General features: G+C 39.7%; 1 protein-coding gene across 2 annotated transcripts in view; it reads right to left on the reverse strand.

Moving 5' to 3' along the window:
* The window catches only part of SYT1 (synaptotagmin 1), a gene marked incomplete at both ends in the record, with an annotated part of 221,712 nt that overhangs the window by 8,349 nt on the left and 187,530 nt on the right, over positions 1-25,833 (reverse strand). For both annotated transcript variants that reach the window (XM_080705390.1, XM_080705389.1), the window contains one exon: positions 27-160. In XM_080705390.1, coding sequence (XP_080561516.1) covers positions 27-160 — 134 coding nt within the window. The remainder of the gene's footprint in view (positions 1-26; positions 161-25,833) is intronic.

Below are 25,833 nucleotides of genomic sequence, written 5' to 3' on the forward strand. Positions count from 1 at the left end.
GGGGCTAAAATCATGTCTGACATTACCTGGATTTGCTCAAAAGGTACTTCGAAGCTGAACGACTCATTGTAGTAGGGGTTAAGCGTGTTCTTTTTAATTGTCGTCTTTTTCTTCTTCAGCCTCTTGCCATTCTGCATCAGATGAATCTTCACATAAGGATCTGAAAAACAGACACAATACCTTTAGAAGATCAGAGCACATATTTTAAATAATAATTTTATAAAAGGGTCAAGTATTTTCAATGAGTAAATACTTATATAACATCTACTCATTACATTTTTAAACATTTCAAACACACTCTTTACTGAAGGACCTTCAGCTTCCTACAAGGCACGCCCGGTGCCATGCTAGCTGGATAGCTATCGCTGAATCATGGAGCTGAGAGCAGCTGTGAGCTGGTCAACCAGCTCTTTGGAAAAAAGGCGTCTTGGTGCAGCCTTTGCAGATTTCTGTGGTACGGAATGCTCACCAGGGCCGATTTCAAGCCACAGGCAGTTTAACAACTGGCTTGTAAAGTCCCTGAAAATTTAACGATTGGCTTTTGTAAGCTGGCTGGGGGCTTAGCTGCAGCACACCACTGAATGGGAATAAGATTTGACAGAGAAGACAAAGGAGCCATTTCATTCATTCACTGATTCATTTACTCAACCAATATAGTTGAGCACTAAGATGCGGTAGGCACTGTTAGGCCCCAGGGTGCAGGAGTACACACAACAGACCATCTGTCTTCAGGATGGAACCCCAGACTTGTGGGGCGCAAGGACAATGAGCTGGCAAAGAAGCGAAACACATGTGAAATTAGAAGTTGACAAGAGTGCTGGGGAAGAAAGCAGCGGAGTCTAGGTCTGATGAAGAATCCCGGGGGTGGTGAATACTGGGCGTGGCATAATGATTGATAAGGTAGGAATAGAGTTATTAAATTGCTCAGGTGAGACCTCTGTGGAGGTGGAGGTAACATTTAGGCTGAAATATGAAGGTAGAAGGGAGGGAAGAAGCCAGCTCTGTAAGAAAAAGAGTGATGCTTGAACATTTCTACTTGGAAAGCACTTCCTTCAAATGTTCATGGGAAAGAAAAGAGGCCAGTACATAGAAGGTAATGACAAGAGGGGGAGAAAGAGTCCGAGCATTTCCCCTGAAGCTGAAGCTTCATTAGGCAAAGGTAAAATGATCAGTAAGTCACCAAGACAGTTCTCATGCTCAGCGCCCATTACAGCAGTGGATGAATGGCTTGCCTCAGGGTCACTAGGAACCAGAGCCTGAGAGGGACAGGAATGTCTTTCTACTGTTTTCCTTAAACATTTCCCCATTTCATTTGTAATGCGTGCTCATTATAGAGAAATATCAGAAGGCAATGATCAACCAAAAGAAAAATTTAAAACCATCCAAAATAACCACAGCTAAGCCTTCCAACTTTTTTTCTCCTCTCTTTCAGAACACGAGGAGTTGTGAGGAACATTATAATCTTGTCTAATGCCCACATATTTTTAAAAGAGAAGATTGCAGATAAAAAAAGATTGTTTTTATCTTCTCCCTACCCCTTAGTAGAACATAACTCCTGAAAGACAGAAACCTTATCTACCATATTCATTCTTTTAATTTATTAAAAGAGTTACTGGCATACATTCAGTGTTTTTGTTTTGGGTGCTGGGATTGAACCCAGTGCCTTGTGCATGCAGATAGCCTTAATCCTTTGCTTATCTTTTTAGTGAGTTTTTCTGAGATCTAAACCTTACTCCTATCTCCCTAGCAGCTGGATGAGTCCTCTAAATTGAAATATACCAACCTACATATGAGTCACACTTGAGCTTTGAGGGCATAGAATTTTTTAATTTAATTTTTGTACTAGAGATGGAACTCAGAAGCATTCTACCTCTGAGCTATATGTCCAGCTTCCACCCCCATCCCTTTATTTTTGAAACAGAGTTTCCCTAAGTTGCTGAGGCTGGCTTTGAACCTGTGACCCTCCTGTCTAAGCCACCCAAATACTGGGATTACAAGTGTGAACCACCATGCCCAGCTGGGGACAAGTTTTTAAAAGCAAAGATCATCTCTCTTGGAAGGTAGGACTCTCTACAATTAAATTTGTTCTGTTTTAGAAATTATTGTGCAAAACAAATTCTTGTCCAAATCCAAGTTTCTTGGTGGCTTAGAATACCTGGTGATTATATAATAAGATATAATTTTACAGAAATGATAAGATAGGCTATAATGAGACTCACTAATGTTGCCCTTACTTGAGCACAGCTGCTAGACAGCATGCAGGGCATCAAACACATCCCTTGGACTTTGGAAGCATGTAAATTGCATGGAGAAATATGCAAGCCATATAATTGGGTTACTCTCTTCAGGTGCTCTATGTGGCTTGTGGATTCCTTTGATTCTTAAAAGCAAGCACTCAGGGAAATTCCCATCATCTAAATCCTGACCATCCTTTTCCAACAACACCAATTAGATATTCCTTGTTGCCATCAAAACAGGTTCAAGACTTGGGAAACTTCAACATTTTTTTATTGGCTTATTCTCAAAATAGTAGATTTTTTTTAAAAAAGTTTTTTGTTCTGATGTTTGTGTAATTTCTAATGACACATGGCTGTAATTTTTCCAAAAACGTGATAAATTGGGATCAGAAAGAAGGTTCTCTGTTCCTAATAAAACAATGAGTGGACCCCCCCTGTGCTCTTTGTGGATCATTTTCAGGGCTCTCACTTGGTCTTGTTTATGTGTCTCTGTTGCCCCTCCCCACCACTGTCAGGCTTTCTTTAGGTGTGAAATCACCTAAATCCTTTCTGTCACAATAGCTGTTCTGACTTGGAGGTTTTTCAGGATACTAATGAGATCACTTTCAAACTTTCATATGTTGACAAGCCTTTTTAATATAACAAACTGGTTTTTTTTTTTTTTTTTTGGTTTCTAATGTTCACATTATGGTAGGCAGAAAAATAGCTCTTTCCAAAGGTGTCACATTCTAATCCTCAGCACCTATGAGGATGTTAAATGGCAAAAGGAGCTTTGCAAATGTGTTAAAAGTTAAGGACTTTGAGATGAGATCATTCTAGTTTCCAGGAGGGCCTGATCTAATCACACAGAGTCCTTAAAAACAGAGCTTTTTCTGGTTATTCTCAGAAAGAGACATGGCAGAAGGAAGGTCAAAGACATGCTATACTAGCTTTGAAGACGAGGGAGGGCCCACAAGACACGGAATATAAGTGGCCTCTAGAAGCTTAGCAAGGAAATGCATTCTTCCCTAGAGCTTCCAGAACGGAATCCAGCCATGCTGACACTTCATTTCTAGCCAGTGAGATATGTTTCTGGCTTTTAAAGAAATTGTTTTGAAAATTAATTTCTAAATCGACAAATAGAAATGTTAGCTATTTATTGTGTACGATACGATGTTTTGAAACATGTATACATGGTAGAACAGCCAAGTTCAACTAACGAACAGAGACAGTATCTCACATACTTATTTTTTGTAGTACGAACACTTAACTATAGTCATTATGTTGTACAATAGATCCTTTGAACTTATTCCTCTTGCAATGGTTTAGATTTAGAACATGATCCCTAGTCCTCATGAAAACCAGGAAAGCATTTTGGAGGCAAGGCTTGGTTGTCAAGGAGGGATCCCTTGGCATGCGGCCTTGGAGATTATAGGAGATCGCTCCTTCCCTTATTCTCTCTCTGGTTTCCAGCCTCCATGATGTGAGAGCGAAGTCTTGTTCTCTCCCTTTCTCTTCTTCTTCTTACTGTGTCCTGAGCTCTGCAAACCTAGCCTACATGGACTGAACTATAAAATCTCCAGAACTGTGATCAAATAAATATTTCCCCCTTTAAGTTGTGCAGGACCAGGCTTATTAGGTTACATCAGTGACAATACGGACTGCAATACCTCCTATCTAACTGCATGTGTCAGGTTTTTCTTACCTAGAGGTTTGTGATAATCTGTTATGGCAGTAATAGAAAACGAATGCAATAACCAATTTTGAAATGAGGATTCCATTGTTTATTTAGCCAGGCTCAAGGATAAAAGTCAATTCTTTTCTTTTTTTGGTACTGGGGATTAAACCCAGGGGCATTCTACCTCTGAGCAACACCCTATTTTATTTTTTATTTTGAAACAGTGATCTCGGACCATTTATTTAACCTTTTTGTCACATAGTTCTTTCAACGGTAAAGTGGTAAAAATGAAAATAGTGCCTGGTGTGGTGGTGCACGCTTATAAACCAGTACTTGGGAGGCTGAGACAGGAGGATCGCAGGTTCGCAGCCAGCCTTAGCTATTTAGTGAGACCCTCTGCAATTTTGTGAGACACTGTTTCAAAATAAACACTAAAAAGAAGGCTGGGGGTGTAGCTCGGAGGAAAAATGTCCCTGGTTCTATCCCCAGTACTGAAAAACTAAAAAAAGAAAAAAAAAGAAAGTACTTAGCTCACAGAGTTTTGATGGTGAACTGTGTTATCACATGGAAAGTGCTTCAAAGTGAGTCTGGCACATTTTTAATTAGGATGGGAATTTGGTGAAAGTGATAACATCTTAGGCAACATGTGCAGACCAGACTCTTCCAACTCATTTTGCTGAACTGGTGACCGCCCTTCACAAACAAGGACAGGGTTCTCATTTACTGTAGAAGTAAGACAAGCTCTACTTGTACCCGTTTATTTCTGGAAAGGAGCATACCTACTCTAAGCAACCCACTCGTGAATGACAAATTTAATCATGTCTGAGATAAAAGACAGAGAATGCCTTTCATTACTTTCAGTTTGAGGTGGTCTTGAGGTGTGGGATGAGAAACGGATTCAGTGTCCTGAATGGTTTTTCTCTCACTCTAAAGTCAACAGATCAAATGACTCAAGCTGGAAAGAAGAGCTCAGAGTTATCAATGGAATCTTGTTACACACCCTTGGACAGTGTGAATCAGAAATTTGACTTACTGGGTCTTCTTTCCGCTTCTGAGGCCAGCTAATATTGACGTACTTGGGCATATTTTGTATGAAGTACCTACTTTCCTTTGTTTTTGGTAATGAGGATTGAGCCCAGGGATGTTCTACCTCTGAGCTACACTTTTAGCCCTTTTTAATTTTTTTTTTGAAGGTCTCCTTAAGTTACTGAGGCTGGTCTCAAAACTGTGATCCTCCTGTCTCAAACTCTAAAGTACTGGGTTACAGGAATGTGCCACCACACCTGGCTCCTATTTTTCTTATGCTGCTAAAAATGCAGACATGGAAAAAAGGGATCCCTTAGCCTTGACATTTTATTGTCAGAGATGAGTAATACCTATTATTGGAGAAAAGTAATATCTATATTCCTTCTCTTACTTTTCCTGTTAACTATTTTCTTTTGTGAGAAAACTTGATAGTCTGGTTTCTTCTTTCTGGTTGCTACTTAGCCATTAAATTGGGATTTTTTTTTTTGGGGGGGGGAGGACTGAGGATTGAACTCAGGGGCTTTCTACCAATAAACTGTACCTCCAACTCTTTTTATTTTGAAATAGGGTCTTGCTAAGTTGTGTAGGCTGGTCTTGAACCTATGATCCTCCTGTCTCAGCCTGCCAAGTCCTGGAATTACAGGCATGAGCCACCACATCTGGGTTAGCCACAGAATTCTTTCCTTCCTTCCTCCCTTCTTCCTTCCCTTCACTTTCCCACTTTCCTACCCAGAGCGTGGAGCAGGGGATCAGTGTTAAAGCTGCAGTGGTATGATTTGCCAAATCACTTATTGTGCTTCAGGATCAAGACAGTGGAGACTTGGAACACTGACCTACCATGTAAGAGGACAGCAGAGGGCCCCAGGATGTTGACGAGGTGCATGCTGTGGCCTTGCTAGCTAGCTTATTTGACAGGTTCTGTGACTGCTTGGTCTACCCCAGCTTATGAGCAATTCTGAAGATGAAAAGGAGTTCTCCCCTCTGCCAGCTGGGAACTCACAGGCAGAAAGCCTGTGATCTGGTATCATTATTTTTGACATTCAAGCATTAATTTTGAGTGAGAGATTTGTTATATATTTTTCTCATAAAAGTTTTCTGAAAAGCTCCTTCTTCTCTTTTTTGGTGCTAGGGATTGAACCCAGGGGCATTCTACCTTTGAGCTACACACATACACAACACTATTTAATTTTTTTATTTGGAAATAGGGCCACATTAAGTTCCAGAGGGCCTGGATAAGTGGCTGAGTCTAGCCTTGAACCCAATCTTCCTGGCTCAGCTTCTCATATACTGGGATTATAGGTGGATGCCACCATACCCCACTTGAAGGGCTTTTTTTAATAACCAATACGTTCTAGCAGGCTGAGCTAGCCCTGATGCTCAAATATCTAGCTCCAGGTGGAATGAACCATCACCTCCACAGTCCTCAAGGGCCATATTCTGTCCCCCTCAGCTCCATCTGATCTACCCTGGGCACACCAACTCAAAGGGTGATGGCACATTCATGCTTCTCCTTCCTGGCTCTTCTCATTACTGGGCTTTCCTAGCATGCAATCAGTGGGACAAAGGTTCAGCTGGTTTGATGTTTTTATCTTTGGAAAGAAAATAAGGAGTTTGGGAGTAGGGATCAAAAAACACCCGAGAAGTCCTCTCCAGATAGTTCATGATCCCACCATTGCTGGCCTTGTTATCGTACTCCTCCTGCTCTCTTTGTTCCCCTCTTTTTTTTTTTCTCAGTAATCATGAGCTCATCCTCTTTTCTCCTTTACTTTACTCTTCCCCAAGACCCTCAAGGACATATTTTATTTTTAATGGCCTTAGCATTATTTTAACATGTTTCATAGGATTTTTCTCTGCCTTCCTTTTCTGAGACATTCTGCAATGCAACCTCATACTTCCAATATTATTGCTGCCTCTGTTAAACTAAGTTTCTGACCAAGAATCTGGCCCTGGAGTGTATTTTTTTTTTTATCAACACTGGTGTTGCCAGCACCATTTTCAACATGTGGAGCCACATCCCCCCCCTCGAAAAATATAAAATAAACTTGGAGGAAAGCTTTGGAGGTAAGCACAAAATTTGTTAAAATGTTTTTCTTCAATTACAAGGACGCAGCAGGCATGCTTGCAGAAACATAAGCTCAGTTTATGTGCTGCACTCTAAGGCCACAATTGCCTCACACTCTTCTTTTACCCTTTACACAGAAACCACTGAGCTCATTCTCTTCCCCCCAAGCTTGGTCTTGTACTGCTTCCTGTGCCAAAAAAGTTAGAAAATCTGGGGCCACCTTTAATTCTTTCTCTACTTTCCCCAAATAGTTAGCCGTGACATCTACCAATCTACGTGTTTTTTTCTTGGTCAATTTTCTCTAACCCTTTGCTATCTCTGAAGATCATAAATCTAACCTCTCTTGCAATTGTATCCTCAACTTCAAAGCATTCTTTTATATAATTTTTTAAGCTATGTTTGATAACACCATTCCCTGTTAGTGGTTGTACATCCAGACTCCACCGTTGCCTTCTCAGCCCTAACCTAATGTGTTTGTCTTGTCTCCTCAACTCATGGTAGATACTCATTGTTCCTCACGGGGAATTTGCAGTGCTGTGTCTTTGAACCGATTGTCCTTAGCTTGGAATGCCTTTGCTTGCTTGCTTGCTTGCTTTCTTCCTTTATTTCTTCTTTCTTTTTCTTTCTTTCCCTACCTTAAGCTTGGCTTAAAAGTCACCTCCTCCCTGAAGGTTTATCCTCATAATTTTGTCAATCAGGAACATCAGACAAGCTGGGTATGGTGGTTCATGCCTGTAATCCCAGTATTTGGGAGGCTGAGACAGGAGGATCATAGGTTTGAGGGCAGCCTCAGCAAGAAGTGAGACTCTCAGAAACCTAGTGAGACCCTGTTTCAAAATGAAAATAAAATAGGGCTAAAGGTGTAGCTTGGAGGTAGAATGCTCCAGGGTTTAATCCCTGTACCAAAACAAAACAAAACAAAAAATTAAAAAAGTCAAAATTTCTTTTGCCTTGCAGTGTTTTCTTTTGTACTTTCTTTTCTGGTCTTGGGAGACTTATGTGGTACTCTAATAAAATAAAAACAACATTCCTAGGGGAAAATGTGTTTTGAATTCAGAACTATGGTTTCCAGAGGAACTCTGGGAAGGAGATGTACTTGCAAAATGGGAACTTTCTTCATTACTATTCTACACTATAATACCCTAGAACACTGTCACCCTTTCTTCCCCGAGGCAGTTCTAATGTCAAATTATGCTAACTTCATAGAAATATAATTGCCAAACAGCTGGCTGTAAGCAGTGATCCTTTTGTGTGAGATATAAAGGAGCCAATAAAGGCTTTTTGTATTTACAATGAGAACTAGAAAGCAGCAGTTCAGAGCTGAATAATGTGAGATGCCTGCAGTTTTTATCTTGACAATTTTGCATAATGCTATGTCTTCTTTCTTAACTACCACAGTGACCTTGGCCCTGGTGACCACAGCCTTTCCGTTTCAGCCAAAGATAAGAAATGGACTCATTTCAGGAGCTTGGCTCAATCCCTTCTGGGACAATATCCAGCTTCTAAGTGACTTAGGTATTATTCTTTTCATCCTTTCTCCGTTGAGTAATGTTCACTGAATTTCAATTTACAGTGTTGGATGAAGAAAGCAATAATTATATCAATTAGGGTTCTAAACCTCCACTCACTGAAACCCATTTCAAAATGGTATAAATTATGGGCTTATAAGATGGAAAAGTCTGGAAGTAGAGCTGTGTGGCAAAGATGGTGAATAACCTTTAAAATCCTTTCCCCTTATTTTTATTATTTTTGCAATAGAATCCCTGAAGTTTTGCCTGGGAACCAGTTTATCCAGCTAGAAATGTTTCTTTCATATTCTCAAGACTCAGTGTGTGGACTAATGGTACCTCTGAGTCTTAGATGGGAGTGGCATAGTATATCCTTAAAATAGTGGTACTTGATGTGGGGAATATCTGGCACTGGAGATAGTTTTGTCCGAATTGGAAGAGAGGGATTCTATAGAAACCTAGAGGGATGGTGGCCAGGGAATCTGCTCAACATCTTAAAACATATTGGGTAGACCCCCACAGAAAAGAATGATGAAGCCAAAATGTCAACAGAGCTGAGATCAGTAAACTCTATCTTAAAATGAGCTCTTGCTCTCTCTCTTCCTTTCTTTTCCCTTGCAACCGAAATGTGCATTAGACGATGGGGTGGTGAATAGAAGGGCAGCAAGAGAACAATAAGATGGGAGGATACTGGGTCCCTAGATGATGTCATGGCTCCGAACTGCCTGCCAGTCTTGGCCATTCTCCATGAAGAATTTAAAAAAGAAATTCTGTCCTTTTGAGCTCCTGTATTTTGGAGTTTCTTCGTTAGAGCAGTTTAATTTACTCCGTACCTAATATAAAGCTGGTAAGATCAACATGGTTCCAGGCTTGTCTGTGTCTCTGCTCTCTTCTATGGAGTCCTCAGATTTTTTGTGGTTGCCTTCCCAGCCTCTCTAGGCTTTTCTCTTCAGAAGGCAAATAGCAGCAGCAGCAGCAGCAGCAGCAGCAGCAGCAGCAGCAGCAGCAGCAGCAGCAGCTACAGTCTACTATAATCATATGAGACCCGTCAAGGAAAAAGAGTATGTACCCCAAATTTGTTGGGATAATCCTAAATTAACTGATTGACATAGCACCTGAAGTGCTGGCCCTCTATTAATCTGTGTGCTAAAGAGAATGCGATGAAGCAGACTGGCTTAGACCCGGGTTATGTATCCCTCCTCTAATCCATTAGGAGAGCCAGGCAGACCTACTTTTGGAGTTGGGGGTAGGTTCAATCCTATCTGAAGCTAAAGGCTCAGAGTAGAAGAATAGTGTAGATATTTCATCAGGAAATCAGAAAGTCTTTCCCACAGAAGGGGGGACAGAAGATGAGAAGCAATCAATCAATATTTATAGTTTCTCACTCCATGGTCTCCAGGATCCCATCTCTGCCTAAACTTGGAAATATGCATATACTTATTTGCCAAGAGACATTTCCTTTTCACAATCGATCAAATTCCTGGAAATGGACCATCAAGCACTTGTATAAAGTGGTCAAGTAGAGCAGAGACAGTGGAGATAGAACACAGTCGAGATAGAACACAGTCGACCAAGGATTCAGTTCCTTTGACGACTGTAGTTTTTTCTTATGTACCTTTTGAGTACCACTTATTTCATCAGTAAGCCAATCATTTAGCAGTATGCAAATAATTAGATAGTAATAGGGTTCACAGAGCAAACAATTTCCATTTCTGTCGCTGGCAATTTCAACATATTTACTTGAGGGGATCTTTATAAATAATTTACAAGTACTTAGAGAAGCCTACATTAAAGAGTTTATGTGTCTTTATAGTTTAAAATGTCTGTATAGATTAACACACTCCCTGTAATGCTATGGGGAAGGTTGCAGCATTAAAAATAAATTCTGGGAAAATTTTCTACGCAAGCACACAATTTAAAAATGAATTTACGTTAGTTAAGTGCAGTGTTCTCTAGAAGAAAACAACATTACATAAGTGACTACCACAGAGAAAATAAACTCCATTTTAATGAGACAGATCATAAAATAGCAAAGGCTGATTTAGTTCATTAATGGTGGCAGAGTGCTTTGAAGAGACAAAAACCATAAATGCAAAACACTATTATTATGAACTAAATGGAAAGCATTTTTCATGGTGGTAGGGAAAACCACTGAATTCCAACCATCATTTCCAACATTGTCAAACAGTCTTTATGTGACCGCAAGCTTCTTGACTAAAAATGAGGGAATGGATACACAAAAACTAGAGAACAAGGAGATGGCAGAGAAAGACTCTACAGATGGGCAATCTCCTGGGCAGCAAAGATAAAAATGTGTAGTCTGAGCTCCACACTTAACTGAAGAAGGAATATAGTATGTTTACATAATTTGATTCAAGTGTATTTCTCCTGTACTTTGGAAAATCAGGAAAGGCAAACACATGAACATAGGAAAAGCAGTAATTAGGTTTGGCTCTTTCTAAATGACTATAAAGGGTTTGGTGGAATGACCAAGGATAAACTGTTTGTAGGAGCTGATTAGCAAAAACAAGAACAAAACAGAAAGTCCAGCGATTCAGCAAAGCAAACATAACTGTGAACAGCAAATTTGACTTGATCCCGCCCTCCCCTCTGGAGATTTGGGCTTCAGCTCTTATTTATGCCAGAGGAAAAGTCACCAGTGACACAGTTCTTTAAAAAAGAAACAAAACAACAAAATGATAGAATTGTTTAAAAAACAAAATAGGATGAAATAGGATTTTAAAGTACATGTAATAAGACAAATGGATGGATAACACTTGAGAATGGAGGTGTTCTCACACCTCATACACCCAAGCAGGAATCATAGTCTTCAATGAGGCCACCCCAGGCTCACTGGGTTCCTAGGCTGGTTTAGCCAGAATCAAATTTTCTTTCACTAACTTCCTATTCCTTCCATGTATTTGCTGCAAAATGTCTACCTGTCTTCTAAATACTCTACCGCCCAACCATTAGAAAGTTTATGCACTGAAATGATCTTAGGATAACGTTGGAAATGCTTCTAGAAGGAGTAGAGGAATCTCCATTTCCTTATTTTTAACTGTTCCTAACACTCATCAAGGGTCTGGGTAAAGCTTCTAGTTTGTGAGGTCATGGCTTCTAAGTTTTTTGAGTTGGAAAGGTCTCAGTGCTTCTTTCTCATCTTGAGAAAGAAAACATATTAGTTTTTCAGGGAATTTTTTTCCCTCTGCTCCCCATTTCTTGTCCTTAGGTGATACTGTTGAGCCTGAAGACCTGGTAGAGGATGAATTATGCCCTATTGGTCTCCCTGTTAGAAAAGGAGATGATGTTTTCCTAAGATACATGATAGTGTTAATAAGTGATACATCCCACCTTTGGTTTGGGATTTTGCAATATGAATAATACATGTCGCATTCTAGAAAGAAAACAAACTTTGAACACCTTGGCTGGCTTGTTTATTAAGTTTTTTATTTGAAGGGTGATTTTCCTTATCCTTCCAGAGAGATATTTCATTTGGTTCATGGATAGCCAAATATGGTTCTCTTTTATATAACTGCAAAACTCTAAAATCAGCTAGCAGTCTGCATGTCAGGAAGATAAGTAGCTTTGCAGGAGAGATCAACTTCTACCTTGGTAATCTAGTTTCCTCACAATATTAGGAGGAGAAAGTAAAAATAAACTATGGCTTCAATATTATACTGTGTATAGGAAAATGACGAAGTAATACAATTCCATGGTGATTTTACTGCTTCTTATGAAGCAAATTTGTGATTAAGTCAATCACCGCACATCAGTATTTTCAGATCTCAGTAGACACTACAATAATGTTCTCATATTCACTTATTTCTTTGGAACTGACATTATATAAGATGTGTTATTCCTGAGAAGTGAGAGTAGGGATGATAGTCAAATACCTTGTGTAGCTGGGCATGGTAGAGCACGCTTGTAATCCCCATGCCTGGGAGGCTGAGACAGGAGGATCGCGCAGGTTCGAAGCCAGCCTCAGCTACTTAGTGAGGCTCTCAGCAACTTAGTGAGATCCTGTTTCCAAATAAAATATAAAATGGGTCTGGGAGTATAGCCCAGAAGTAGAAAGCCTCTGGGTTCCACCCCCAGTACCACCAAAAAACCCCCCCAAAACAAAAAAATTAAAAAAAAAACCTTGTGTAGAAAACTTGGTTTCTGTGAATGATTTAATTCCTTGCAAGATTGCAGAAGCACAAACTACATGACCAAAGATGGCCCAGGATAAAGAATTCTAGGACTGGTCATGTTTTATCCACATTTTCCATTTTCTTGAATCACATTCTGGAAGGCTAAGGTAGCTTCAATGGTTATTTTGTTTTTCTTGATATTTTCCCTTAATTCTGTGGCATAGAATTCATTCATTCATTCATTAATTCATTCATTCACTCATCCATTCATTCAGGGTCTATTATGTGCCAGGTATTTATCTTTCAGCTAGATAATTGTGCAACTCTGTATTCCCATGCTTGTTGCAGAGATTGAAACATGGTAGGAAAGGAAAATATTTTTAAAATAGCTGCACAAATCAATAAAATCTCTACGGAGCCACTCTTAGGGATTCCAAGAGAATGAAGATGTAAGAATAACTGTAGAATTCAGTTTGTTCTTTAAAGTCTTGCCATTCAGTTGGAACAAGAAGATATAAATTTCTGAAAAATTAAGTTTAAATCAACCCATCTAGTTTTGTAGTAGGAATGATACCTAGGACAATGTGTGCTATCCTGCTAAATGATTTTTAGAGCAGTAATTGTGAGAAGAATTTCGATCAGGAGATACCTTTCACTTGGAGGAAATGTTTAATTTGAATTTGAGGCTTTACATTTAGGGAGTCCAAACAAATTTCAAAAAGAGAGAAGTTAAGCCGGGCGTGGTAGCGCACACTTGTAATCCCTGCGCATCGGAGGCAGAGACAGGAGGATCATGCTGGCTTAAGAGACCCCGTTTCCACATAAAAAAAAAAGTATAAAATAGGTCTGGGAGTGTAGCCCGTGGGAGTGTAGCCCAGAGGTAGAAGGGCTTCCAGGAACCCTAGTACCACCAAAATTAAAAAAAAAAAAAAGAGAGAGAGAAGTAATCTTTTATAATTCTAAATATTATCAGCTTTTATGTAGTCTCCCTCCACCTCCATATATAGTTGTATAATTTCATAAAACAAATACAGTGATGTTTTGATAGTGCTTATGTTTCTGTAAGGAGGAAGAGAGTTCACTAGATGGATGGTCTTTCTTTGAATTTGTTTTTCCCTTTGCTTTTTCCAGACTTCCTGTGCATAATGGAAATTCATGATTACCCTAATGTGATTTTCACAAATAAGAAATCTGTCCATCTTAAGATAGTCTCAGTGAAGTGGAATTTTGTGTGATATGCAAAATTTTGTAAGGAATAGGATCATTCTTACCTATAATATTCAAGTTGACAAAGGCAAGCCCGTAAGCCATCTCTCTAAATAGTTTAAAGTGATAAATTAAAAACACAAATTGACAAAGATGTTATTTTCTATTCTATAATCTTGAAAATATACACTGATAATGATGAGAGTCCAGCCTTGCATTGAGAATGTTCAGATGCCCCGGAGGCTCTGCAATGGGACCTGGTGTTTGGATGCTGTTTCCTCCTGGTTCTGTCCTCTTCTCTTCTCATGAAGTGAGCTCTGCTGGGCTGTGAGAAGCTCTGAACATACATATGGGCATGCCTCAGGCTGCATTCCAGTATCTATACTCCATTGCTTCTTAGACATGGTGTACACATTGCTTTGGGGCCTCATGTGTCCTCCTGTCTCTCCCCAACACATTTTTACTTATGCTCAGTTTTCATACCACTTCTTCCTGGAAATTCTTTAGATTGCTTATTCTAGACGAGGTTCTCCTCTTATAATCCTCATAAAACCTCATTTCATCTTAATAGCTGTGTGAGTGATTCTTTTTTTCTGACTAAGCTTGAAGCTTCCAAAGTTCAGGGACCATTTCTACTATTCAATTTTCCCCCATCCATGTCCTCAGCACTAGCTGGGAACCCAATAGCAAACAAATAGGTCCATGATCAGCAATTTTTGAATGACTAAGTGATTTCTGGTTTATTCTCTTAGAATGTTTGTGTGAAGGCTGTACCTGTTGCGGAGACTTTTTGAACTGTCCCCAGAAATTCAAATCCTCAGAGCAGTAGTTTATTCATGGAACACTGAAAAAGATGGCTAATGGGACTTACAGCCAATTGATTTTTGACAAAGGGGCCAAAAACATACACTGGAAAAATCATGTTCAACAAATGGTGATAAAAAATGGAAATGGTGAAAAATGGAAATAAATTCTACTTTCTCAAGCTGCACAAGTTAATTCAAGATGTATCAAATACTTGGAAATTAGACAAGGGACCTTGAGGCTCCTTGAAGAGGGCATAGGTCCAATACTGCAACACATAAGCACAGATAAAACTTTCTCAACAAGACCCCAAAGGCACAACAAACTAAAAGGTGAATCAATACATGGGGTTGCACGAAACTGAAGAGTTTCTGTATAACAAAGGAAACTATTAAGAACCTCAACCGAGAGGTAACAGAATGGGAGAAGATTTTTGCCACCTACTCCTTTGATAGAGGACTAATATCTAGACTATACAGATAACTCAAGAAACTCAGCACTAAGTAAACAAATAATCCAATAAAAAATGGGCAAGTGAATTAAATAGACACTTCACGAAGTAATAAATTCAAATGGCCAATAAGTGCATGAAGAAATGCTCAACATCATTAGCAATCAGAGAGATGCAAATCAAAACTACCCTGCGTTTTCACCTAACTCCAATTAGAATTGCAATCATTCAAAACACAAACAACAACAAATGCTGGTGAGGATGTGGAGAAGTGGGAACTCTAATACACTGTTGGTACAATTGCAAATTAGTGCAACCACTTTGGAAAACAGTATCAAGGACCTTCAGAACAATGGGAACAAACTTACCATGATCTGGCAATACCACTTGTGGGTATCTACCCCAAAGAAAGAAAACCAAACTGCCAAACTAATGTATGCATATCTATGTTCATAGCTATGTTCATAGCTATGTTTTGGCTATGTTCCATTGCCAAACTATGGAACCAGCCAAGATGTCCATCAACAGATGAATGGATTAAAAACTGTGAGATATGTACACAATGGAATTTTACTCAGCCATAAAGAAAAACACAATTACATCATTTACAGATAAATGGATGGAACTAGAAGACATTATGCTAAGTGAGATAAGCCAGTCACAAAAAAATAAGAAATTGGATGCTCTCCCTAATATGTGAAAGCTAGGGAGAAATTGGTCATAGGAGGAACTCTAGATGAAGAAGGAGATTCTGTAGATGAGCTAATAAGGTGACTTGAGGGGATGGGAAGGGGGAAGAGGGAAATCCTATAATGCACATGATGTACTTTAACAAACATATCAGTGTCAATCACTAAGTCAAGCATGAGAAGAAGGGAGGGGGAGGGAATGGGGTGGGAATTGGGTAAGGGCTAACTGGGTGATGTTTGCATGTATATCTCCACCATCTTGTATCCCATTAAGATGTATGACTACAATGCACCAATAAAAATTTTTAAAAATTGGCTAGTTTATCCCCTAACTCCTTCCATGAGCTTCTCCTTAGAATACTCTACCAGGTATTTTACAGTTGAAGTATAACTTAACAGAAATTACTGACTGGAATGGTCGGAGGGAGTTAATTTCTTAAACTAGAAATCTTATAGAAATTTTGTTAGAAATACAAATACTAAAGTTCCATATTGCTGTGATGAGACTTTTTTTTTCTCCTGCTTCATCATTTTCTAGATGGCTTTGTGAAATGGGTGGTTCTATAGTTATCAGTATTAGATTATTACCATCATGCAACATCATAATCCATAGAGGGCAAGAATGACATGCATTGGATGGCTAGAAATTAAGGACTTTTTTGTTTAAATAGAGAAAACAGCAATGGAATTTTTTGGAGAAAAGCAATTCCACCTCATTCTTCAGAAGATTGTGCCCTATTTGTAAAGCAAATTTATCTAATGAAAGACTGTGAAATGTGTTTTTTTCTTTGAGTAGCTGCCTGTGGTGTGGATGAGGTTGGAACACCCTGTTCACATTCTTCCCAGTTTAGCTTCAGGGTGGGAAGGGTTGCTAGGGCTAAACACTGAACACTGTCAAGTCTAGGAGTGAAGATTAGACAAAGAGGAAATATTCTAAAGCAAGCTTGTGATTAGCCTTGAAAATCCATCTAAGGAAGTGCAGAGTGAATTAACTTAGTGGAATTGTTGAGCAGAGGCAGAGGTCTGATTTTGAATCTCGTTGGGAACTATGCAGGGTGATTAGGATTCCAAGTCTGGTTTCAAAAGGGCTAATTCTTACCAGGCAGTGCTGGATGTGAACATTCTTCAAACAGCTCACAATTTGTTACTTAATCTGAAGGCCACTTTTAAAGAGACAGTTAAAAATCTTTATTGAATAAATGAATAAGAGGGAAGACACAATGTTCTAAAAGAAGCTACCATTTATGGGCTCTGGATTGCATGGAAAGGCTCTCTGTGTTTTTAATGCCTCTTTTAGGAAGCAATATAAATGAGTCAAAGGCCATATGTGATAAACATTATTAATGCTTTGTAGGTAAAACAATGCCTATTCAACTCTGATAGACGGAGAGAAGTCAACATTTTACACAATCAGCTTGACCTATTTTGGCTAACATTTTGCTTATATTGTTATTTGCTGCTTCTCTGGACAAATAAATGTTTAATTTTTGTCACTGGAATTTTTACAAGGACACATTAAAGCAGGATAAAAAATTTCTCAAAAAAGGAAGCAATTAAAGGATTAATATCTATTTAAAACAGGACAATGATGAATGGGAAACACTTTAAAATTCAAAGAAGCAGATCTGCATAAATCACAGCAACATGTTTCATAGAGAAATGGGAGACCAAATAGAAGGTAGAGTATAGATATTGTGCTTCATTTTTAGGGAATCAAAGTAGCTATCAAATAACTTTTGAACTACAAATGGCCAGTTTGTAAAAGTTGGTCTTCACTAACCACTTGTCAGCCATATTCCAGCACCCCTAAAAAATACTCAAGAAAACAGGCTGGGCAGAAAAAAGAAACTGTGCAAATGGAGATGTCAGTGCCCTTGCAGAATCAATACAATCATGGCTTTGCATTTCAACTTGCAGGAGAAGGAAAGATGTCTCGATGTTTATTTCTGTTATTTGTATGACCTCTACTCTTGGAATGTTCAAAGATAGTTGGAATTTCACAAAGACTTTTGCAAATCTTAATTATGAATAAATGCACACACACATACACACACACACACACACACACACACACACACACACACACCCCACAATATAGCAATGGTAGTTGTTTGTAAAAAGTATCTTATTTTCAGGGAAAGAGTATGATTCATTTGTAAGGCTCTCTGTGGCTATTCATTTTCTGGAAATGCAGAAATTCCTCTAAATAGGTCATTGTAATCCTGACAGTCATCTCTACAGTAACCAGCTTTCAAGGCAATGGGCTGAGTATTACATTTCTGGAAGGGGGAAATTATATTAGAGGCATAGTAGCAACATAAAAAGCTGCAAGCTAGGGCCATTCAATTCCCTTATAAGTACAGCATTTATCAAATATTCTCCTAGTTATCTGAGTTAGGCATGATTTACTTGGGAGGACATTGATAGGTAATGCTTAGTTTCTTACTGTATGATATAAAAGGCACAGGAATTTGGTTATTTTCTTTATTGTTTAGGCTAAGCAAATAAACCTAGGTGCTTGGGGTTTTTAGTTTCTACTGTATCTTGTTAAAAGTCTAGGGATAGGTATTTATTCTCACTTTCTGTCTCTGCCACTCTTTATAGGTGGTTGACATATTCAAGAGAAAGAGCAGAATCTTGTGGGATAATGCATAAATAATACTAGGCTAAAGGAATCATTAAAATTAATAAGTCTTACGACAAATATGTTTTTTTAGATATAAGACAATCCACTGGATATGGTGGTACACACCTGTAATCCCAGTACTTGGGAGTCTAAGACAGGAGGATTGCAGGTTCCGACCAACCTCAGCAACCAGTGAGACTCTGTTAAAAAGCAAAAACTGAAAGAAAAAAAAAAAGGCTGAAGGTATAGCTCAGAGGTAGAATGCCTTGGGCTTAATCCTCCCTCCAACACACAAAGATATTAGAGAATCCATTTTTTTTTCAAGTCCAGGAAAAAAGCAAATCAACTTTTTAGAAGTACTCTAAATAAAGTCCTTGGCATGTTTTTTAGCCAAGAGCAAGAAGCTAAGCTAGGACACAGCCCAACCAAACTACCTCAGCTGTAGGGCTTTGTGCCTGTGTCTTAAAACACGTAGACCATTCTGAAGATGGAGCTATTTCATGGCCATGCTGTATTTGCAGACTACAAAGTAGAATGTTCGATAGAGTTAGAAGAAATAGTTGCAGCCTCAACTGAAGGTGATCAAGTACAAGCAGATCACAGTGTCTTCCCATCCTGTTCTCTCTCTCTGTACTAAAAAAAGAATGCTAACAGCAAGGGACACTAGCTCTCTCCTCCCCAACAATACATCAAAAACTAAATAGGGAAGGAGTGTGGCCTTATAATATGATGACAGAACAAAGCACACACACACACACACACACACACACACACACACACACAGCAACCCCCTGATGTTCCTGAAGTTATATAATGCATCCCCTAAACCTGATCCTCCACCATGCCCTTTGGAGCCCATTGTTGAATTGATGAAATCTTAAGATCTCATTATTACCCTTAAATCTAGAGAGATGCTAGCTGAGTAACCATACTTATTTCCTCCCTCTTGTCTGAAGGGTAGTGGGTTGGCCATTGGGCAGAAGCAAACTGCTTCTTTCTGATATCCAATGTATCAGGAAAGATACTACACTGAATCTAACCTTTCAAGCAAGGGGACTTCGGTCTCATCTGTTCGCACAGCTCATTCCCCCTTGCCTAGAGAACAATAGTGCCTTGTAGAGGGGAGAGACTCAATAATAATGTGTGGAATGATTGGAAAAACAAAACAGAACCCCAGAGTGCTCCTTTTCAGTGTGAATATGTGTTCTGATTGGAGGGAGAGGTAGAAGCTTGGTTCTAAACATTGAACACATCCCAGAGCAGGGGGGAGAACCTGAGCATTCTGATCCACATGGCATCTTGCAGCTTCAAAAGGGCTTTCCCAGCCCTCTCTACCCTCTCTGATGTTCCTTCATTTGTGTTGAAGTAGATGGTATCCAATTCGGCATTCTCAAAGGAGAGCTTGGTGAAATGAGTGAGAGTCAAGGGAAATAGAACCAAGTAGAAGCCATCAGAGCAGAGAAGGTCTGGACAGAATTTTTGAGGTATGAGCCAGAGGCAGAGGAAGGATGAATACCCAGATGTGCCAAGGCAAAGCTCCCAAAGAAAGGCAAATGAAAGCAATCCATCCTGAAATGAAAGGCACACAGTCTGCCGAAGAATGAGAAAACCACCACTTCACCAAACAACCAAACAAAATTCCTCAGAAGTGCATTGTTATGAATCAAGTAAATGAGAGCACAAACCCAGGAAAGCATGACCTCAAAGATGGGATGATAGAACAGGAAAGTTGTAGAATGCAGGGATGGAGGACAAAAGCGATGTTATAGAATGAACTAATAAAGTGGATATAGTAAGGAACAGAGTAAACATAGTTGCAAATAAAAATTACTGACCTAGAAGAGCAGCTTTTAAACACAAGGGACCAAAGGAATTAGAAGGGAACAGACTGGAGTTTAAAAGCACTTAACATGAGGGAAATCTCTTTCTGAAGAGGATCTAATAAGTGAAACAGGGCAAGTCTTCACAAATATCGGATGAGGAAATTTTACAAAAGAGGGAGAAAAGCCACATTTATAGATCAAAAGAACAGACCATGTTTCTGGAAATGTTGATAACAGAATGCTTAATACTACAAAATATCTTTACTGAAGATATTCCTTCAGCATTTAAGCAGTTAAAACAAGCTACATGGGAGAAAGCAAAAATTAGGCTGGCCTCAGATGTCTCTACCACATCCACCTGAAGGTAATATGTCTACTAAGCAACATGTCAAAACAGACATCCCATCTTGAAAAAATTTTAGCCAGAAATGGCTTATAATTTGGTCTTGAGAATTTCTGGTCACAATGATTAGAAATAATAATGCAGCCAACTTTAGAATATCTATTCTAGCATTTTCCAAATTGTATCCTATGAACTTTAATCCTGTGAAGTATTCTTTGATAGAGGGCATTGTATTCAGTTTAGAAACACAGAAACTCTAAAGGTCCTACCTTAGAGATTTATGAAACACATTAGCATATAAAAGACTTCAAGACATTAAAGAAACTCAAGATATTCTTTTTTTTTGCCATACTAGCAATGAAACCCAATACTTCATGCATGGTAGGCAATCACTAAACTACATGCCCAGTCCTTTTGATTTTATTTTGAGACAGTCTCAATGAATGGTCCAGGGTGGCCTTAAATTTATAATCCTCCTGCCTCTATCTCCAGAGTAGCTAAGATTATACATACACACCACCAGGACCAGCCTAAAATCCAGTATTTTTGCCTTGAAATGAATTTGACTTCCTAGAACACTTGTTTATGTCTTGTTGAAAAAGTGACAGAAGTCCATTGGGAAGAGTTTGATCTACCTTAATGGAGGGGAAAAGACTTATTAACTCAACTCATTAATTAATCTAAAAGCAATTCATACTTAATTGTCTATTCCTCATCACAGGACAGCAGTGAAATTTTGCCATTCATCTATTGCAAAGGAATGAAATCTTAAATCTTATTTCAGGAGTGAAAGGTAATAGCAGAGTGGTTGTTGAAGGGCCACTTTGAAAGTCTGAGCAATAAATTTCCTCCTGAGGCAGCCATTTGCAATCCTCAAGCTCTGCTCCATTTCACAGCTGTTTTGTTTAAAGGAATGCATCTCTGGAATTCTGGATGCGGCAGAAATTCAGCTGAGTACAGACTGAGAGAAATTCTAGGAGCTTTACTGAAACTAAACACTGGTGTTTTTTCTTCCTGAGGGAACCAGGAACCATGTAACTAAGGCAGAAAAGGAATAAATACCATCAATGCCAGAAAGACGACAAAGCAGTGTCTGCAATACCTTTGCCTAGTCTCCAGTCTTTCTCCAATTTCCTTAAGCACAGTTTATGACAGTGTGAGATGCCTTCTAATTAGAGTACATACCACTGCCTCAGAATGGCAGAGCACTTTGCTGCCGGCTCACATCGCGTCTCTTTTATGCTACTCTGAACTGGAAGAATTTTAATTCAAGACTGGCTTGTCTCTGTTTCCCTCTCTTCCTGTTAGAAGACAGAAGTGTGTGAAGAATGTGGAATGAAAACGTGGGAGGAACTTTCAGATAGTGTTCTATTTATCTGTCCTTCTAAGATACTGCGGAAAGAGTGGGGAGGATTGAGGTGAGGGAGTAGGTTAAAGAATGACTGGCTTGGAAAAGGTCACAGAATTTAATGGAGCAAAGAAGGGAGGGGCCCAGGAGCTGGAATGCAGGGTAACGGGTAGCAATTGCCAGGATATGCTGCCCTCTTCAGGATTTTTAAGGAAAAGCATGTAGAAGTTGGCCAATATGGCAAGGATGTGAGCCCTAGGAGGGTTCCCATACTTCTGGTTAGTGTGTTATTCTGTCCTGTCTAGAAAAGCTGACGATATGCATATTCTACATCCCGGAAATCCCACTGGAATGTAAATATCCCTGAGATTCTCCCCCACATCTTCCCAAAGGAATGTCCTTTGGGACTGTAAGAAGTTGGAAATAACTCCATTAACAGATCAGCTGGAGTATTTACTCACTGTAGAATGCTATATAGCCATAGAAAGTAAAAAGAAACACATTATATTAATGAACATGGATGCAGATCCAGACAATAATTTGCAGAGTTTGCATCATGGTATAATCTGATACCATTCATTTAAAGTTCAAAAACACATAAACATGTAGAGTATAATACCGTTTATATGGTTGAAAACATGTCGAAACAAAACTGAGTATAAACGTAATAAAAACACGCATGGGAGTGACATCCATAAACTGTGAAAATAGATCTGAAAATCACAAATTCCAAATTCAAGAGAACAGTCACCTCTGAGCACAGAGCGGCAGAAAGGAGATAGTGAGAGGTATGCAGTGTATTTTGATGATACATATTAAGTTTTATTTCTTTAGTGTGATGAGTACATGAGTATTTATTATATAATTATCTACCCTTGTATGCATGAGCTATTTCATTCTAAAAATGTAGGAGCTCTGAGTCAGCTTCAACTAAAATTTATGAGTGTCTGCCATGTAGCTAGCATGGCGCCCTTCAACGTCTGGCAGTGTGACAGCCGATACTGGGGGAGTCTGAGCTTATAAATGTAATTAAATCCCATTATATGGAAACTTCTGCATCGAACTCTTGGATCGTTTAGCCAATACCATCCCAGCTGACCCACTGCGGGATGCTGTGAGCTCACCATTATGACTGATGGATTGGTGGAGAAAGGGAGCAGGTGGGAGAAGAAAGCAAGGCAGATGATTGTGACTTCGTAGGGAAGAAATTAAGATGATTTGGAATTCCTTTTCCTAAATGAACTCAGCTCCCTTCTTTCCACGGCTCACATTCTGTCTTATCTTGCCAATATCTCAACATAAACCACAGTATGGGAGATGTGAGTGCAGATAAAGAAATTCTTAAAGAATCATTAGTAGCCCAAGGACCTGGGTTTGGTACCCAGCACTGCGAAAACAAAGCAAAACAAAACAAAACAAAACATCATTAGTGTGTACTGCGTGGGGGAAAGACAAAACATGCTATTGGTTTGATCTGGCGTATAATGGGTAAGACTCAGAGACTGGGTGGTAAGCATTGACATGCTTGCCGAGGCTAGATGTTTGCTTACAAGGCAACTATAGGGGACTCCCAGCATCCAGGAAAGGGGATACGTGTATAGGTGGTTAGTTATCAGCTCTGGCTTTAATAAAAATCACCCGAGGAACCTTAAAAATGACTGACCCCTTGGCCTTATTGTTTGGTCTGGAGTGATGCCCCAGATTTTCATATTTGATAAATATTCATCCCAGGTGATTCCCAAGTGTTTTCATCATTGGGGCGTACTGTGCCGGGGTATTGGCTCATGTACTATTAACAAGTTCAGGACTGTTGGTCACCATGGTTGGGATAGCTACCACTGGCCATTCTTGTCATATGCTTGTGACATAATGGTGGAAAATGGGGATACGTGTTTGTTTCTACGAACTCTCTCTCTACTCAGACCTGCTAGCATCTTTGAGGCCTAAGTTCTTGCCCAAGCCACCTACCGGCTGTAAATTATTCATTGAGCTTTGAATCTTCATTCTTTTGTGTCAGGCTAGGCATTCTGAAAACACAGGACTGGGCTCCACAGTTGGGGGTGCTGACATCCACAGGCCATGGAGAAAATTGGTTTCAGTGTCTAACAGGTCTGGACTCTTTTAACAAACTCTACACTTACATTCTGGGTACAAGAATCACAAATCTAGGATCTCCCCCTCCCCTATACCCCAAAATCTGTTTGAAATAATGGTAAAAAGCCGGGCGTGGTGGCGCACGCTTGTAATCCCAGCATTCGGGAGGCTGAGACTGGAGGATCGTGGTTTGTGGACAACCTCAGCTACTTAGTGAGGCCCTCTGTAACTCAGTGAGACCCGGTTTCAAAATAAAGAATACAAAACAGGGCAGGGGGTGTAGCTCAGAGGTCGAATGCCCCTGGGTTCCATCTCCAGACCCGCAAAAAAAAAAAAAAAAAAAATGGTAATAACCTGGAAGGGGGGGGATCCCACAAATTTGAGAGCTAAAAGAATTGAACTTTCAATCCAGCAGACAGCTTTAAGACTTTTGATAACTTCTTAGTGGAGGAGTTCTTCAGAAAGGAAGGGATGACAGAATAATGTTTTAGAGCTTTGTCATCCATGTATGTTCCCAGCACTACCTGGGAACTGGTTAGAAGTTCAGAGCCCTAGGCCTCTTCTAAACTTGAAGAAGCAGAACTTTCTCCATTGTAACAAGAGCCCCAGGTGACTTCAATATGCCAGAAGGCCTGAGAAGCACCACTTTATAGGATGCAGTAAGGTTTTTTCCAGGCTGAAATTGAGACAAGTGGAGTTTGGGAGGTATGTGTGCGAAGAAAGCATCGCGCTACCACAAAAGCTGCGGTGTGTGAAATAGTGCAGTGTTACCACACCTGGAGCACAGGTTTGTAAGTGCGGAAGGAGCAGTCCACTTGGAGACGCAGGCTGGGCCTTGTCATGAAGGGGCTTGCAGAGCATTTTAAGGAATGTGGATTTCATCATAAAGGCAGAGAGAGCTAATTAAAACCAATGAAAGATTTTAAGAGGAGAATGGCAGAGTGCAATCTTTGCTTTGGGAAGATGCCATTGGCAATAGTGTGGACGACAGAAGGAAGACAGGTCAGGCAGGATCCGGAGGGGCTGGGCTTTGGGGGCCATTCCCGGGGAGGCCACGCAAGAGGAAGCTCAGGAGGAGAGAGGAGATATGTGGGAGGCTTGGCGACAGGACATATTACTATGTGACCATTCCTGTTTCCTTTAAAATCCTTGCAATGATGTCATATGTCACTGGAAGAAGGAAAACGAGCCAGTCAATCAACAAACAAAAACCTCAAACTCAGCTGAGCATGATGGCACATGCCTGTAATCCCAGTACTTGGGAGGCTGAAACAGGAGGATCACAGTTTCTAAGATAGACTCAGCAATCCAGGGAGACTCTCACCAACCTAGTGAGACCCTGTTTCAAAATAAAAATAAAATTGAGTTGGGGATGTAAATTGGAGGTAGAATGCCCTTGGATTCAATCCCCAATATCAACCAACCAACCAACCAACCAACCAACCAACCAACCACCACCACCAACAACAAAACCCAAACTCTCACATCCCTAATCTTAAATAAAATTAAGACTTAGGAGGAAGACACAGGTTCCAATGACACTTTATAGAACTAGAGAAGATTCAATGAAAATGGTCATTGTTCCATTGTTTTTGTGCTGCCTCAAGTTGTCCAAGAGACACTTCTGACAACTGATGATGGATGCATGCTTCACAATGTAGATTGAGTGAAAAATATATTGCTGTTGGGTATCATAGGGAACTTGAAGAACAGAAAGCACACACACACACACACACACACACACACACACACACACACACACCCCTAATAGGAGTTCTCTTGTACTTTGGCTCTTTATGACTACTCAGGGTCTCAGGGTCTTACTG

Source organism: Muscardinus avellanarius, assembly GCF_963383645.1.
Source record: "Muscardinus avellanarius genome assembly, chromosome: 11".
Classification (NCBI taxonomy): Eukaryota; Metazoa; Chordata; class Mammalia; order Rodentia; family Gliridae; genus Muscardinus; species Muscardinus avellanarius.